The sequence below is a fragment of the Hirundo rustica genome, chromosome 6 (assembly GCF_015227805.2).
Source record: "Hirundo rustica isolate bHirRus1 chromosome 6, bHirRus1.pri.v3, whole genome shotgun sequence".
Taxonomy (NCBI): domain Eukaryota; kingdom Metazoa; phylum Chordata; class Aves; order Passeriformes; family Hirundinidae; genus Hirundo; species Hirundo rustica.
In genome coordinates, this window is record NC_053455.1 from 7900484 (window position 1) to 7918480 (window position 17997).

The 17997-nt window shown below is 40.4% G+C and overlaps 1 protein-coding gene across 1 annotated transcript in view; it reads left to right on the forward strand.

Moving 5' to 3' along the window:
* NUDT14 (nudix hydrolase 14) overlaps nt 1-16393 on the forward strand; it is a 58809-nt gene extending 42416 nt beyond the window's left edge. The window contains exons 4-5 of the mRNA XM_040068729.2: nt 4587-4824; nt 15148-16393. Of these exons, the coding sequence (XP_039924663.1) occupies nt 4587-4824; nt 15148-15388 (479 nt within the window). The 3' untranslated portion in view covers nt 15389-16393. The remainder of the gene's footprint in view (nt 1-4586; nt 4825-15147) is intronic.
* Nucleotides 16394-17997: the final 1604 nt, after the last annotated feature.

Below are 17997 nucleotides of genomic sequence, written 5' to 3' on the forward strand. Positions count from 1 at the left end.
CTGTTTCTTTGTATGATAGCCCATCCTTTTCAGTCAGTCAGAATTTCTAACTAGGGAAATTTCCATTACAGATGAAACGAATGATCAGGGTAGTCTTATATTCTGCTTTTGGGCTGGTTATTGTCCTCTTTTGGATGAAATTACAAACAGCTCTACAATGATAGCGCAAGAAATTGCTTTAATTTGAACTTCCTTCTTGACCTACTTGTACAGAAGCACAGTATTTTCCTTTTTGTTTTGTCTTAAATAATCTTTTTATTTGTACTGTCTTATTATGTGTTGTATAGTTGGGAATTTAAAGTGAGGAAGATTAAGGACTGTATGCTTTTTCATCAATATGTGGACAGCTTCATTTTACCAGTTATCATTAATTTAGGTTAATATACATTTTTTTCTGAGGTTTTGTATCAGTTACTTTAGCTCAAAGCAATATTTTACTTTCTGGAAGTTAAAAACAAAATGCGTATTCGCTGCATGTTAACTAAAAAAAATGACAAGGTATTTCACTGACTGTTGCTAAGAGACCATTTCAAGACTGCTCATGGTAGACTTTATAGAAAACTTTCTAGGGTAGTGTCACACTGCCCTTTCTTCCTGACAGTGATTACAGCCTCTCCAGTGCTGTGCAGCAGTGTTACACTGACAGTGTATCCTTCTCATCAAGTGCTAATTGACTTGTATAAAGTGTTTGGTTATTTGCTCATCACTAATCCACTGTCTTATGTTTTATTTGCCAGTGAATAAATGGCTCCCATAGCTCTTGGGAGAAGCCTTCATATGTGTGCATGCATATATATATATATTTGTACTGAGCAGCAACACATCATTGCGTTCATTGCATTAGCTCTATGAAGGTGTCAAATCAGCCTCAAAAGACTGGAGTTAAACCATTCCAGTGTCTGGAGCTGCTCAGACACCGGCCTGAGGGACAGTGGTCAGTCAGACACCCACCCCACAGCAGTTCAATGATCTTAACCGTGGCCTGCCATTACTCACATCCCTATATTTATATCTCCATTCCAAGGTTATTGTCTGCCCTGGTGCCTGTTCCACAAAACAAAGACAAAGGTTGAGGGTTTTCTCATTGTCAGATCCTACCAGGGTCCCACTGGGAAGGTGGTCACTCGCTGCTGTGAGTGAACCTCTGCTGCTCGCTCTCCAGGCTCATCCCCCGCACGTGCACTGGTGCCGTGTGTGCTCACCTTTCCTCAGGCTGTGCTTGCTGGCAGGAGCAGCTTTTCCCACTGATGTCTGTGCTGCTTGTAAAGGCACTCATCCCTCCCTGCCCGTACACTCCCACCCCATTCTGTTTGGCGGCAGCAGCCCTTCTGCAGCCACAGCAGAACGGGTGAGGGTGGCAGAAGCACACAACCAGTGAGGCAAACAGTGTGCTCTCGGCTTAGGTCATCTTGAGTGATCATGAAATCACACATTTGGGAGGAGCAGAGAGAAGAAAGATAAACATATATCTCTGCATATGTTCCTTACCCATGACTAATTTGCAACGGTATTGGTCAATACTTATTTTGGTAGGCAATTGACCACACATTTTCAAATATAATAAAATTATATGTTGCTAGGGTTGGGACCTATGAACATGTACTCCGGTTTATTCATTGTAAGTATAATGACCTTTCAATGGATTGTGTGTTTGTTTTTCCACTGACTTAAAATAAACAGTATCAAAGATTTGAATCATAAGCTGTGTTCCGTTTCAGGAGGCACAAAACACCAGCACAGTCAGAAGTTTAGAGAGAAGCCTGCACCTTCCTAGACAGCAAAACCCCACTGGCTCCTTAGTCCCTGCTGTTGTTTTCTTCTGTTTAGAGATAGCAAACAAGTCCCTGTACGTGTCACCTGCAAAGGCTGCTTTTAATAACAGCAGTGATCTTACTTGCTCTGTTTGGTTGAACCATCTATAACCTTTGTCCCACGTTACAGAAAGGAAGGTGAGAACATCAGTTCTACAGGAGTTTCTACTCTGAGTGGAAACTTTCTTACAGCTGAGTGGCTCCACGGTGATGAGTCCAGATGTGGGTTCCATCACTTCCTTGGGAAGCCTTTTCCAAAGCCTGACAACCCTTTCTGTGGTCATTCTTCCTGATGTGCCACCAGAAGCTTCCTGGCACAGGTTGATTGCTCACCTTGCTGCTGCTCATGGCCGTGTCCATGTGGCGACGGAGGAGACTGCCCAGCAATGATGCAGTGGCAGTTCCTGGCCAAGGAAGCATCCAAAGACAAGGGAACAATGGGCATGGAACAAGTGGTTGGGTGACTGTGCTGGGGCTTCTGGATTCTGCTTTCCAAACTGTTGGTGGATTTTCAAAAAGATGACAACCTGTGGTGAGGAAGAGGAGGGTCACCAGTTTCCCTCTGAAGAGTGTGCCTCAGCCAGCAGGTCACACACTTCTTTTCCATCCGGTTTTTAATCACCCAGTGCATCACTTGTGCAGTCAGTTTTGCACCTTCAAGAGGGTCATGGGATATTCTCTGTTCCCTGATATTAGCAGGCAGCTTGGCTTTCTAGGCTTTGCTTATCTGTGAGGTATAAATTGAGTTTGAACCTTTGCAACCCAGGTGATATTAAATTCATAATCAGACTCCTTGGTGAATGCTCTAATATTTGGACTCTTATAGAAGTGGCTAGTACTGCTTCTTTTCTTCCTTATCTACTGCTCCTTTTCTTCCTTATCTATCTGTTCCTGGGCTTGAAGTATGGGCATATCACAGGACTTTGCTCTGAAGAGGACTGCTGGATTAGGTCCTTCTAGGAATGTAGGTTTTGATCTACGTGGAGCCCAGTTGTGCTGAGGGAGAAGGAGAATGGCAGGTGCCTGATGGAATGACAGGATGGGTTTCAGGGATACAGAAGATTTTTAACACTCTTAAGTCACAGTTTCATATTTCTGTACCCCACACTCTTACCTGCATCCTGTTTTAGTGCCCAAAGCTTTTAATGGGATGCATGTGTTGTTCCTTTTTTAATTATCTGATACGGGTATGTCAGTCTAAAAAAGAAATAAAACTTTCAGAGGATTTGGCTCGTCTCAGAGAAATCTTGGATGTGGTTGTCATTTATGATAATTTTCCTAGCTTTTTGAAGTTTTTGGAATAATGACAATAGACACCCTTCAAGGAGCTGTCCCTTAGAGCTGGCAGGGAATTTTTTTTTTTCTGGCTTCATGCTGCACTTTAAAAAGAAAACTGAGCTCTAAGTGATGTCTCTCAAATACAAAATGGAAACTTTGATCTGTTTGAATCTCAAAGACCTTGATATACCTAAGACTAGCTTTGGAAGTTTTAACTTCTGGAGATTAGATTTTGCATATTGGACTGATCTGGACATCTTCCTCTGAAGTGCAGATCTTACTATTCCACACTTCTGAGGTGTCAAAACAAGCACTGCAGAAGGAGCCCAGGCACAAATTTCTGGGGTGTCAACTCTGCCTCAGAGACCAAGTGCTTAAGAAGTCACTGTGGGACTTCACTGCTATGCAACAACATTTCTCTTCTTTTTTTAAGAAATACCAAGCTACAGTACCTGGAAGGACAAAAAGTTGCCTATTAAGCCTGAGTTCTTATATATCAATTCTGCAAGATTTAGAAAGGGAAATAAAACTGATTTGAAAACCATGTTATGTGTATGTGAAATATGCATGTAAAATATTTTAATGGAATAAAAATAGGTTCAAAGTTTAAAATAGTTTTGTTCAGGGTGGTTTACTCTTTTGGAAACCTTTCATGAAAAGCAAGGGGATAGACATAAGGACATTTCAAGAAATAAACAAGTGGAATTATACCTGTATATTAAAGTTACAATGATCTGGAGTTGTCTGTCAGTAGGGATTCTTTGTGTGTTGACATCCAGTCCTGCAGTTCTTACTCAGGCAAATTTTCTGTTGACATCAGTGAGAGGTTTTGTTTAAAGACTAAAATCTGACATTTGCACTTTCTTTAGGAGTGCATTACAGTGGCAGCTGTTTGTAGATTAGTTCAAGAAGTCTTTTTCAGACTCCACACAGGAATCTGTGCAAGGAACTGTATGTTCAAAAGAGGATTTTTTTTTTTTTCCAAACAAACATACATGCTTTTCATACCCTTTCTAAATAACAGCTGAGTTGACAGGCTGAAAGACTCATCATTGTGCACATGGTGCTTTATGTGCAGCCCAACTTTCCTGCAAGATAACTGCATAGTTTAAATTAATTCCCAATATCCGTATTTCCCAACAAATGGAAGCTGTATGGTGCTTCTGGCACTTAGATTTCTTGGTTGAACTAGCTTCCTTTTTCAATTTTTATTTATTTTAAGGTGCGCATGAATTCATTTCAGATGCTGTAAGTACAAATAAGAGTTTAAGGAATAATTTTGAGACAGGACAAGAGTGCCTTTGTTCTTTAAAATTCCAGTTTTGTGTGTCATTACATTAACAGATAACACAGCTGAACTCCTTGTTACTCTCAAGTACTCTCATGGTTAATTTCTAGGCAAAATTTGTCTAACGCCCTTTTTTATATTTAATATGAAGAGGCTAACACACTGCCCCTTGTTTCTTTTTCTTTTGTCTTTTGGGGTTTTTTTTAAAGCCGTTTACATGTGTGAAATAGAAAGGCATCATCCTCAAGTCTTTCAGAATCAGGACATGGAGAGCTTCCCTTCCCTGGAGGATCCCTTACCTGCTGCAGTTGGGGTGACCTATGAGCTCTGTGCTGGCATTGTGGACAAGCCAGGCCTTTCTTTAGAAGAAATTGCTTGTGAGGAGGTCTTGGAAGAGTGTGGCTATCGTGTTTCCATTGGAGACCTCAGGAGGATCACTTCTTACAGGTAAATAGCAGCAAGTTACAGCACCTTGCATTTCGTTGTTTCACAGATTGCTGAAGTGGCCAGAGTGTTCCCTCTTGCCTTGTTTAAGCAGTGTGTTGGAGGAATGTGGAAATCTGAAGGTGCAAGAAAGGTGTAATTTTTAGCAAGTGAGAGGAGTATTTACAGAAATGTAAGGCATTAGAAATGTATAATCAATATGATAATTATGGGATTGAATTCCCAGGAAGAGACATAACTTATTCCAAAGACTATTAGAACAGGGAAAAGCTGCATTGGGCTCTCCAGAACAGTTTGTTACAGCAGTAGAAAACAGCCCATCTTTACTATAAAGGGTGTTTTCCATCTCTGATTTTTATTATTCACATTAACAATAGAAACTGCCCAAGATGCTCTTTGATTAACATTTAACATGATTTTGCAGGAGTATGAGAACCTGTGGCATTAGATCTCTTCATAATATTTGGTCTGTAATTAGAGCCTCTTTGAATTGGGCAATAATTGTTGTTACATATTAAGATTTTGCTGATTTTACTGTGAAAATTATTATATTGTATTTTTGCAGGATTTCAAATAGTTATTGAAATAGTTTTTAACGTGTTTTAAAACATTTATTAGGAGTTAAGAGAAAAATTAATATGTAAGTGGAAAAATACAAAATGTGAGTTGTTGGTGAAAAAAAAAAACCCTCAAGAGAAACTTTGCACACAGCTTTAATCCTATTATATCTCATTCCCAGCTTTTAGTATTGTTATCCAAAATGTATGTATGTTTGTATTTTACAGAGAAAGCAGCAGGTTCTTTACTTTCTTTATTTTACTTGACATCTCCATTGAACTAGGCACTGTCATTGGTTTTTAATTTGGGAACTGAATACAAATCCACAGCTGTCAATCCTGGCAAATGTTATTTCCTGCTGGATTAACAAGCAGTGCTTCTGTTGAGGGGAGGGGGTGAATCACAGGAGCTGTCTTTTACAACTCATTGAAACCAGATTAAGGGTTTGTTCTACTGAAAGAAAAAGTGTCTTCCAGATTTATGAGCAAAAGCTGTCTATAGAATTTCATAGGTTGGGTAACACTGACAGGCTGCTGCATGCAGGTATATACATATGTATATGTACGTATGTATGTGCATACAAATGCAAAAGAGGAAAAGTAGAATACAATTCCTGTGGGAGGTTGTAGATTTAGTGTAGAAGTTTGACTCAATATTAATGATTTATATCTGCCTAAAACTCTCTGTGTTTTGGTGTTGATAAATGTCCTCGTATGTTACAAGTGGTTGTTTGTTTAATTGCCTTTTTTTTTTTTTTTTTTTCAATTGCACTGATTCATGAAGAGTGTATACAATTGAGGTTTTCTTTGTTGAGACCCTTGCAAAGAGCTCGTAATCCTCCATTGTCCATGTGGACACAGCTTTCTGCCCATGGAGTTCCATGCTGAAGTCAGAAGGGCCTGTATAATCTTTACATTTTTAACTTAATATGAAAGCTTGAAGCCTCAAAGATGATATTTTCGAGTTTTTGTAAGAATTGGCGTATCTTTCTGATCCTTGAGGATTTGATGCAAAGACAGGAAGTAATAATTTCATTTATGGTCTTCTAAGGACATTTTTTCTGTAATGGCTATACTACATATAAGAATTCCTGGGCTTTTTCCAAGTGCAGCAGGTTTTTCCAAGTGCTTTATGCTGCTCTTTCATGCTGTGACTGTCAATACAAAGCACAGGCATAAAGCATTGCATTAATGCATATGCATATGCATGCCATTACAATTGCAATGCATCCTACACTTCTACTCTTATCTCCCATCCCAGCAATCTGTGTAATAGTTGCTCTGAATTATTTATTGATTCAGTGCCTCAGGTCAGAATTTTGGGGGGCTCTCTCTAGATGGCTCCTCTTCCAAAGATCAGCCTTAGCTGGGCTGACACCAGCTGTGACAATTGTGTGTCTGTGCTTTCTCTCAAATCTAATCATTCCGTGGCCTTTCTTGGAGGCTTTTGGCATCCTGTCTGAAGTGTCTTACCTATACCACTAGCAACTTTGCCCTCATGTCTTGCCTAAATTTCCCTTTCTTTACTTCAAGACTGATACCTACTACTCTGTCCCCAGGGGACATGAAATACTTCTGCACCTTCCACCTATTTGTTAAAACATGTTCCCTTTATTTTATTCTTGCCTGTGCAAAACTATTCGAGTTGATTTAGTCTTTCTCTTCAGATTCATGTTTTCTAGATATCTGATCATTCCTTCTGCTGTCCTCTGCCTTCTCTCCATCTGGTCTGCATATTTCTTAAAAATTAAGTGCCCAAAGTGAAGCACAGAACTTTAGTGGGGGCTTTCCTGAATAGAGTGGAAGCATTATCTCCCCTAGTCTCACAGATCATTCTTTATACACTGGAGTTTGTTGTTTCCCTTTTTTGCAGAGGCATTGCATTATTGATATAATTTATCTTCCACAGTGCCTCCCCTATCTCAAAACTAGGAGTTGAACCTGATGATCCTTGTGAATCCCTTCCAACTCAGAATATTCCATGATTCTGCATTGTCATTCACCTCCTGCCCCTATTCTGCATCATCACAGCCTTTGATCTGAAAGCAGGGAGTTGTATTCCTAATGACACCCCTTTCTGGAATCATGGTTGTGAGAAGGAAATTGCCTGCCTGGAATAAAAGCAGGAGTTGAACTAGGCCTGACAGAAGGGCATGAAAAGCCAAAGACACATCAAATGTAAAGGGAGAAATGGTTTTGGCTAGGGAGGTCAATACAGTTCTGTGCCTAATGGATTAAGAAAGATGGAGCATGGACAATCCATAGGGAGAACGTAGACTATGGGAAAAATTGAATATTAAAACCTTGAGTGGAAAAAGAGGAAGAAGAGATGAAGGAACAATGCAGAGAAAAATCATAGGCTGAGAACTAAATGGACCTGGGGAAAGTACATTCATTGTGGTGGAGAAGAATTCTCTGTAAGGAAATGAGGTAAGCGCTTAGTCTGTATTCAACTTTGCTCTGTTCTCAAGCAGTGGGAATTGTATAGATTAGAGAAAATCTGAAGATAGCAGGGATTTTCCTCATTTATTATCAGGGCCTGTAGCAGTGGTTTTGAGGGATATTTTTTTTTAGTGGTCCTCAGCTAACCTGGAAAGTGTGACCCTAGTACTGCTACAATAATTCATACACATGCAGGTAACCCACTGGACCCCCTTATTAAGCTCTGTCAAAGCTCCAGTGACTTAATACTCATCACATAGAAGTCAGACACTGAATTAAACAAATCTCAGATTTAATTACCATGAACGATCCACAGAGGAGCTGTGGAGTCAATGAGGAATCAGGAAAGAAGCCAGGAGTCGGGGAATTTTCACCATTTGAGTAAGAATCATTAGAACAAATTGTTCCAGCAGCAGGAGGACAGTATGGTGTGGGTGAATTAAGGAGGCTGGGTTGGGGCAGATAACAAGAAACACAAACATATTTAGAGGAACTTGACTGGAGGAGAACAGAGGAATCACACTTCGAAAATCAGAAATATGTATCTGTTCCTGTTATAGAAAAATGCCAGACAGGAGGTGAATTGAAATGCAGATGGTTCATGTTGCTGTGTAGACGGAGGAGGGATCATTCTGAAAATAATCTGTATTGTTTGCAGCCTTTTTGGTGAGTTTAGTATCACTGCTGAGCAAATTTCTACTTTTGTGCTTGGCATTCAGTAACTTCATTTTGGAATTGCAAAAAAGTTGGTTTAAATTACGGCAGCAGCTACTTCACTTTTGGAGACTTCCAGGAAGTTTTGGTGACTGCTGGTATCCTGAGTTCTTGTGAGTTGTATGTATGGCATCAGTAAAAAATAGCATAGGTGGTTGATATGAAGGGTATGAAGGAATTACCTGCTTCAATAATAAAATAACAACATGAAGCTAATCCTATGGTAGTATAATTATAAACTGAGGGTTCACGGAGGTTGAAGGTTGCAATTAAATTCAACAGTTTTAAAAGCTCTAAAAAAAATCTGTGAGCTTCCCATAATGTTTGGGGTTTCCTTCAGAAATACAAAAATTTTTAGGTGAACGTCTTACCTTGGACTTATTCATATACCAGATATAAGAATTTTTTCTGTCATGGTGTCCCAGTAGTTTTCTGACTGAATCCTATGTGCTGAAATTCAGCTGTGAGTTAATTTCTTAGGTTGAAGTACTTCCAGTTATCTGCCTTGAGACTTGTTTCCTTACAAGACAGGGGCAGGGAAATAAGTTGTCATCGTTGTTGTCAATATTATTGTTGCTATTGCAAAGTATTTTCTTTCAGTTCTGGAAAATGTTGGTTGTCTTGAAGAATATTTATAAAATTAATTGGGCTTCAATAACACCTCAGAACATCAGGGTAGAGTTCAACCAGAACTTCTGGTTCAACTTCCTTTTCCCTTCATTACATCTTTATTTTCTCCCAGAGGCTGTAAAAAACACTTGGCTCTGACCTGGATAAACTAGGAGCTGTAGGTTCTCAGGCCCACTGCAAAGAAATCAGATGGATTAAAGGACTGTCTGTATTAAAATAGGTACTTACTTTAATCTTCCTGCATTTGATTTTTTTTTTCCCAAAGTGTACAAGAAGAGCATTCAGAGAATTAATATTGGATGTTCCAATTACTATGCCACGGCTTTTAGCCTCTGTGCAATGAGGTAAAAATGGTTTGTATTCACAGGTTTTAATGTAGAAGGAATAATAGCCCTGAAAATGTTGGAGTGCATTATAATTAGAAAGATCACCTGCTTGTACACCTGTTGGGTGATGGCATAATGTAATATAATTTTATGTTAATTACTTCTGTGCTTTTTTCCCTGCACCTGCTGCTTATAATGTCAGAACTGTACAAAGGTCCTAAGAAGTGACAATAGGAGCTGCAGGTCGCTGATCATCAGTTTACATGTTGCATGCCTAACTGGATCTTGATTTAAGCATAAATAACCGAGATTTGTGTCACAATTATTTGTAAACATGAATTATACATTCACTCTATACGCAAACTCTGCATCCAGATGGCTTAAGTCTTATGAAAGGATATTTTGCTTTCAGGAATTTGCACACTAATTATGTAAGATTAAAACAACAAAAAAAAAGAGATAAATTTCTGTGTTGATAAGAATGTTGATTGTTTATAGATTTTGTATGTTTTTAATGTTTACGAGAAATTTAGCTTTTAATTGCTGTCTATCAGAAATCTGAACTAAAGTAATAACTCTTCACAAGGATAAGTCAATTTATTTGTCCCCCCATGTTGCAGCAGAGCAGTAGAGTATAAAATACTGTTTATATTCTCATACATGCTTGTTTCTTCAAATTAAAAATACAATATTTACAAACATGATACTTATGAATGAGATAATTGGTTGGCATAGGCAAGCACCCAGACATGAGAAAAAGGCAAAGCTAATCTGAAACAGAAGCTTTGAATTTTGGCCCTGATTACCAGCGTGTTTGTGTGTGGACATGCACACATGTGCATGCTCAGTGTGAAGAAAAAAACCCACTGACTGTTGGCAAACCCAGTCTCACTTGTGGCTTCAGACACTGCTAAACCTTTATTTTTTAAGTCATAAGATACTGTTTCCCACTTCTGATAAAAAAAGTATGTGCTGTATCTTCATACTCATGAACTTAGGACAAGTGAAAAGTCCCGATTAATGAGCTCGATTTCATGCGCTGTGTATTTCCTCATGCATCTGATAAAAGGGAAGAGTGAAACAAAGGCTTTTGGTAGTTGCTATTGCCCTGTTTCAAAACCAGATTGGAGTGATAATCTGCCTCCTGTGTTTCCCCTGGTCTGAGGAGGAAGTAGATGGAAATGCTGTAATTACAGCCTCGTGCTGCCAGCCAGTCCCACCCTTGGGCGGGAGGTGAGAAGCACTTCTCAGGCGTTCCACAGAAGCTCCTTCTCTGGTGTGGGGTTGCCTAAAAGTGTGTTGCCCAGGGCTTTAAAAGCCATAGCATGATTTAATCTCACTGTTTGAGTGTTTTATTCAAAATGAAATATGGGAAGGCAGCATACAATCTTGTTTTGATGTGTTAAACTTACATATAAGTTAGTATTGTGATGAAAACCATACGACTTTGGTATCCTTACTTTGACATGCTTACATTCCTAGACTTGCTGTTGTCAAAGGTAATGGAGGTTTCCAACTGTCTGAAGCAACGCAGAAAGTTTAGTGCTAATAGAGTTTTGGGGTTTAAAATCTCTCTGTTGAAATTACAGGGCTTGTGAGCTTAAGCCCTGATGACTTGACAAGGAGTATTTGTCAGCCGTGTCGCTGTTAATTGGAGCGACCATAAACTCCTCAAGGAAAGCGATCCTCACGATAAAGCGGCGAGGAAAACCCAGCTGTGTTTTGTGTGGATCGTTTGCTTTCGTCCCACGGTGGCAAATAAGCCAAGCACTGTGCAGACACATCAGAATACAGCTGGAACACTCAGCTAGGTCAAGCCAGGCTTAGTAGGTCTGGGTCAGTGTGAGCCACGCCATGCCGGGTTTGGGCAGCGCAGTGCTGAACCCTGGGCTGACACCAGAGCCTGAAGTCTCACCATGGGCTGGTGCTGAGGTCAGACCTGCTCACTCTCCCCCCAGCCGAGCCTCTCTCGTCCCAGAAGGCACCTCTATCAGGAAGGTGGCTTTCCCAGGCTGAAACTCATCACTTGCAGTTCGGGTGTGCTGACCCCTGTGATTTCCACAGATGCAGAGCTAATGAATGTAGCTGTAATCTGTTAATAGGTGACTCATTTCAGATCATGGCAAAAGTGTTTTATTTGTAGTGGGAAATACTGGGGTAAGGAAAAGCATATGTCACAGATGTGGGATAGAAGAAGATGGTAGCAGAAAGAGGAGTATAAATGTGATTAAAGGCACATCAAAATTCCTTAAACAGCATGCTCAGAAAGTGCAGGTGATTGTGCAAAAGCAGAGGAAATGCCTAGTGACAGATAAACCTGAAAGCAAACTGCAAACATAATATTTCCTGTAGCCTATTCACCAGTCAGACCTACATTCTCCCTCTCTGCTCTCTTCCTCCTCTGCCCCAGTGCCCAAAATCACTGAAATGTACAATGTTTTGGAAACCTAACTTCTGATTTCTATAAAAGCCAAAGGTACTAAGACAAAATGTGAATAGCATTGATTTTTGTGCACTTTTTTAAGGACAAGCAGGGAACATTAGCACTCTGCAAATGTCGTGAAAGGCAGCAGTAAGCAATACTGGAGAATATTTAATTTAGTAAAGGACAGTACACGTGAATCTATGCAAAAATGATCAACTGGCAGTGTAAGCCAGAGCATTTAGAAAATTAAATATCAAGTGAAAAACTGTAAGATATTTGCCTCTTTTAAGAATTAAAGTATATTTCTATATCTTTCAACTTCTTTCTGAAACCATTGAAATAGTCTTTTAAAATAAGAGACTAATGGAATATACTGAGTTGGAAGGGACCCACAAGGGTCATCGAGTACAACTCCTGACCATGCACAGGACACTCCAAGGGTCACACCCTGTGCCTGAGAGCATTGTCCAAACGCTTCTTGAGTTCTGTCAGGCTTGGGCCTGTGACCACTGCCCTGGGGAGCTGTTCCAGTGCCACCCATCCTCTGGGTGAAGAACCTTTTCCTGTTAACCATCTAAAGCTTTCCTGACTCTGCTTTATGCTTGAATCCTGTCACTGCCCACAGGAGTGAAGGTTTGATTGTCTGTCCCTCTGCTGCACCTTGTGAAGACGGAATCCAGCACTTGCCCTTGTTACTCTCCATGTGGTTGGTGATTGCCCTTCTCTTAATTCATTGAGGTCTCTCTGCAGGGCCTCTCTGCCCTTGAAGGAGTCAACAGCTCCTCCCAGTTTAGTCTCGTCAGATCAGGAGGAACTGTCAACTCCCTTGAGGGAGACTAGACAACAAATTAAAGCGGTGAATATGTTTCTAAGTAACATTCTGCAACATCTGCAAAGTCACCATCTAAATAGTGATGGGATTCTAGGTAGTCTTAGAAATGTTAGATTTGCTGGTTTGGGGAGGAGAGAGTAGAATAGAATGTAATGAGTATTAAGTATTTGTACCAGCGTTCTTTAATTTTATTTATAGCTCATTTGGAAGTTTTTATTACTTTGTAACTTATATCTTGTAGCAAAGTTGCACCAGAGATGACTAAGTTAGGTGATCAAGTAAGAGAGAATGATCATGTGGGTATGTCCTCCTTTGAATATATACTATTACAAATTTTTGTTCATTTCTGTGGTAAATTATATGCCAATAGATGTGAAGAAATACCATAACTTTGAGAATCATAACAAAGGAAAGACCTTGATGTCCAGGACTTTAATGTTTTCAAGTGTATTAAGTGCAGTAGCTACTCTTGATACATTTAGTTCATAACAAGAGAGTACCATATGAATAAGTACAAAGAAATGACACCATATGGAAATCACCCCCTTCTATTTGAGCTGTCGTGGCAAGAACCTGAGTCTTACGGTGTAGCACCTTGGAAATTGGTTTTCCCTTACTTTAGAAAGAAGATGTGTGGAAAGTGAGCTGATTTCCACAGCTGTAGTTATTTCATAAGGAAATGGTCACAGGTGCTATAGAAGGAGATTATGCTGTGAATAATCAAGCCAGAATATTCTTATAGAAGTACTTGTTATATAAATTTGCTGATTTTGTATATAACCTTTATGTAATATCAAATGGACATGGAAATACTCAGGTTAGGATCATTTTTGTTCTCCATGTGGGGCACCCCAGAGGAATGTCTCAGACTTAACACTCATCATAAATAACAGGACATTAAATATATTATACAGTCCTGTGTTTTTCATGGAACCTGTGGCCACCAGCAAACTGCGTTCTTCATCTCGCAGATTTTACAGTTGGTTAAAACCTGGATCAAAAACCCCAGTCCTAACACTGGAATAAAGAGAATGAAAGAGGTCCAATATCAATCTTCAGAGTTCCTGAAAATGCCAAAGATGGTTAACTTTCTTGTCACAGATGTACAGGAATGATCCTGGACGAGTGACGCATCTTGTCCAAAGTCATGGAATGCAACAGACATAATTTTAGGAAAAGAATTCACTGGTCCACTCCCTATTCAGTATTTTAGAAAAGTGTAAGAAAAGTGTAAGAAATCAGTTTCAATATTGACTATTAGAGACCAACTGCAGTAGTCACTATTAATTCCCCAAACAAAATAATTGCCAGTGTTCACAGAAAACTGAGAGACAAATGATTAATTCCAGCTATGGGGTGTGATGTGTGCTGGATTAACTAAAAGATTTAGTTGAGTAATGGTTGGGTAAATCTGGATATACACTCTAAGATCATAACACTGCTGCAAATCTGAGAATCCTCTGTATGTGTAATAATATGGAAGCTAATTTTTCATCTTGCCTTAATGCCTCATTCATAGTTTCAGTGAACTTTGGATCCGGATTTAATGTGAAAAGTCGCTTGTAATCATGTGAAATGAAGAAATTGCGATTACAATGTGAATATTTTCTTGGAAGGACTAAATGAGTGGATTATGTACTTATCCCTTATTTAATAATACCTAAATTAAATAGTCCTAAGGAAATAGAGGATTAGCAAATAAGAAGTATAATACACAGCAAGCGGTCTAGCTGAAGAAAGACTACATAATCTATAATATCCTCAACTAAATCCACTGAAGCAAATTTAGCAGGGAGACTGAATTACTTTGGACATGTGCGTGCTTACAGTGGTCCATTTGGGTCAAGGCTAAAGTTCAGGAAGGATAGAGAGTGATTCTCAGACTGCCTTTCCCTTCTTTACCTATCCAGTCCATGAGTGGAGGACTCCAGCTGTGAATGGATGTAATCCTCTTAAGAGTAAAATATCTAAATATTTGTGTAAAAACAAGCAAACAAATGTAGCACGACAGATACACTGGGGAGCTTCTTCCTGTTGTTTGTGCATCTCTGTGAGTCATCCGGCAGTTCTGCTCTCCCTGAGGTCAGCTGAAAGAACTTCTGTTGGCTTCAGTGTGTGTAGAACAACAGTTCACCCATACCAAATCTTTTTTTCTTTTTTTTTTAATTTTCTCCCAAATTCACACTTTTCCAAAAAATATATTTGAAGGTGGATCTATTTTATATGGAACTGTATTCAAAACTGTTGGTATTTCTGCATGAAAGTTGTAATCAATTTCAGTCTCAATAATTCTGTCTCAATCAATTTCTGTCTCACATGTTAAGGACCCAGGTTTCCATTCCTAGCTCCTTGCTGCCTTCTTTCTGTCTAAAACAGAGTTTCCTCTCTGCTTTTTTCCAGGTCTGCAGTTGGTGTGATGGGTTCTAGGCAGACATTGTTTTATGCAGAAGTAAACGACCAGATGAGAACCAGTGGAGGTGGTGGCCAGCCTGAAGAGGGAGAGCTGATTGAAGTTGTGGAAATACCTTTAGGAGAATCCATGAAGTTTGCTTATGATGAGACTTTCCCAAAGACAGTGGGTGTCATCTTCAGCTTCATGTGGTTCCACAACAACATAGCACCTAAACTACCCAAAAAGTAAAGCATCGTGATTTTAAGGAAAGCTTTTCTGCTGGTACGGTGCATGCAGAAAGCTGCAGATCTGCCTGCCTCAATCAACTCAACTTCTTACAAGACAAATCTTTCTTTAAATAAATTTTGAAGTGAAATCTGAATTAAAATATTCCCACAATTTCCATTATTAGCAAAACACTTACTGGCATTGCTGGGGCCAGGATTTGACTTGGAGAGGCAAATGTTGATTTTTGTGCAAAGGTTAAGTGAATGCGTCCAGTTCTCCTTTTTCACAGCAGTGTTTTGAAGAGCCCAAGCCTTCAGCACAGCTGCCTCAGGAGCCGCTCACCATGTCTGTACATACTGGCAACTGTGTATTCATTGTCGGGTTTGATATTTTTTTGAATAAAGCAGCAAACTTTAATAGTCCCAGATACCTTAACAATGTTCCTGAGTTCAGCACAGCTTTCAGGGAGCAGCTTTCTCCGTGGTGTGTGGCTCCTGTGCAGAGGAGACGTTTGCATTTCTGAGCATGCAGACCTTTATTTCATAAGCAAACAGGTCTGTAAATCCTTCTGCTAACGTGTCACTTTGACAATGGAGCAGCTGTGAGATTATGTGCTCCTGTTTGTTCCCATCACAATGCTGGGCAGCAGTGATGGTGATGGAGGGGTGAAGGATGGGGGCTTCTGCTGGAACACATGCCTCTTTGTTTGCTTTATGGGCAATACTTGATAAATTAGATCAAACTTTGTCCTCAAGAGCAGGACCAGAAAGGCTGAATTCTTTTAATTTGACTGTGAGGTGACTAACACAAGTGATTTCTCTGAGGTTTTCTGCGGTCTCAATTTCCTTACCACCCAAATGGGAGGAATGGGACGTACCTCTCAAATAACACTCTTGGAATCTAATGATTGGAAGTGTTTTATTGTGATTTTATCATGATTTGTGCAGTTTATATGGAAGCCTGTGCAACCTGCACAGACGTACTGAAGAACACAATTTGATTTAATAAAGTGATCTCATTAGAACATAGAGTTCTTGTTCTGTCAGTGTAGTTTGGATGTGGACTGTTTGTCATGTGAAACTGTTAAGAGCATGAATGAAAGAGAAACAAGTCTGGCAATTTAATTATGCACTGGGTTATGTTATTCAGTGACATAATCAACATTCCCACATTATATGTGCCTCCAGGAGTACTGAGGTGCTAAGTGTGTTTAGAAGAGGCCTGCAGATATGCAAACTTGAACTTAACAGCTGAAATAAATGCAGAGGAGGCATCTGATGGTGTCCAGTGACTGATTTTAAATCACTGCATATCTCAATAGGTGTATAAATAAAAAAGTTTTTTTAAAAAAAAAAAGCTTTTAGAATTGCTGCTTGCTGGTTCTCCTCCTCATAGGGAGGAAAGGTCCTTGGAAAGCCACGGAAGAAGGGGCAGCCTCTGTCTGTGGAGTCAGACTTGTGAAAGTTCAGACACAGCTGTGTTGAGCTGGGCCTGGTCCATGGTGAGTCAAGGGCTGAGTTACTGTGAGAAGCAAATAAATTCTGTCTGTCTGATGTATTTACATTGGAAGGTGTTTTAAGGTGGGGTCTCCACTGCTCTGTCTAGTACAGTGTGTCCCGATTGCTGCTGAGGCCTTTATGAACTACTACAGTCTGTAGAATAAATAATGCCTTTTATTCCAGGCTGTAGTTACAAAGTTTCTGTTTGATTCCATGAAAAATACTGGTCACACGGCAGCTTGTGTGCATACATGTCAAAAGCCTTTTTTGTGTATAATGCAGAAATTGGGAAGAGTAAAACATTTTGCCCCGTCCAAGGCGCTGTGACGGTGCCTCTTAACGCATCAAACCTCCCCAGAGGCAGTGCCAGGCTTGCCAAAATCTGGCCCCAGCTCCTGCTGCTGGTCAGCAGGAGGCTGCTCCCATCATCAGCAGCCTGGGGGGTTTGGAGGAGGTGTCTGCTGGGGCCATGCAGGGTGACACCGAGGAGCCACTGCCACCAGAGCAGCAGCAGAGGCTTCCCAGGGCTGCGGTGAGAGCTGGAGGTCACGGTGTGGGAAGAGGGGGACGTGTGACAGCGTGGAGGGGCTGTGGGGAGGGAAGCCACAGGGGTGGCAGGGTGGCATCAGTGCTCTGCTTGCTCCGAGGTGACCTCACCAACTCAACCTACAGGCTTCAGAGTGTTTTAGGCAGTTGGTGCTCGTGGATAATGGCGATGGAAGGCAGTGGCATGAGCTGGGCATTCCCTCAGCACTTCCCCATGATGTAGGCAGCCAGACAAGAAGTGTTGTCCCCACCTCCCAGTCTGCTCCTCCCCAGGGTTTGCTGGGCACACACCTACAAACTCCTGGGGATCCGCAGTGGCTCTGAAACCTTTACACCCTAAGGGATGCTGGACTCCATCCCTGTGCTCTGCCTCACCATCCCCACAATGTGCAATTCTCAAACACACAAAACAGTCACAGGATTACTTTCGTTTTCTTCCAGAGTTTGAGAATTTTCCACAGAAAGAACAGTATACTGAAATCATAAAGCACTGGGGGATCTGGAGTTTGAATCTGCAATATTAAATATAAACGTGTCTTCAACCTCTTACGTTTTCCATGTTAATATTGATGGGAGATTTTATAA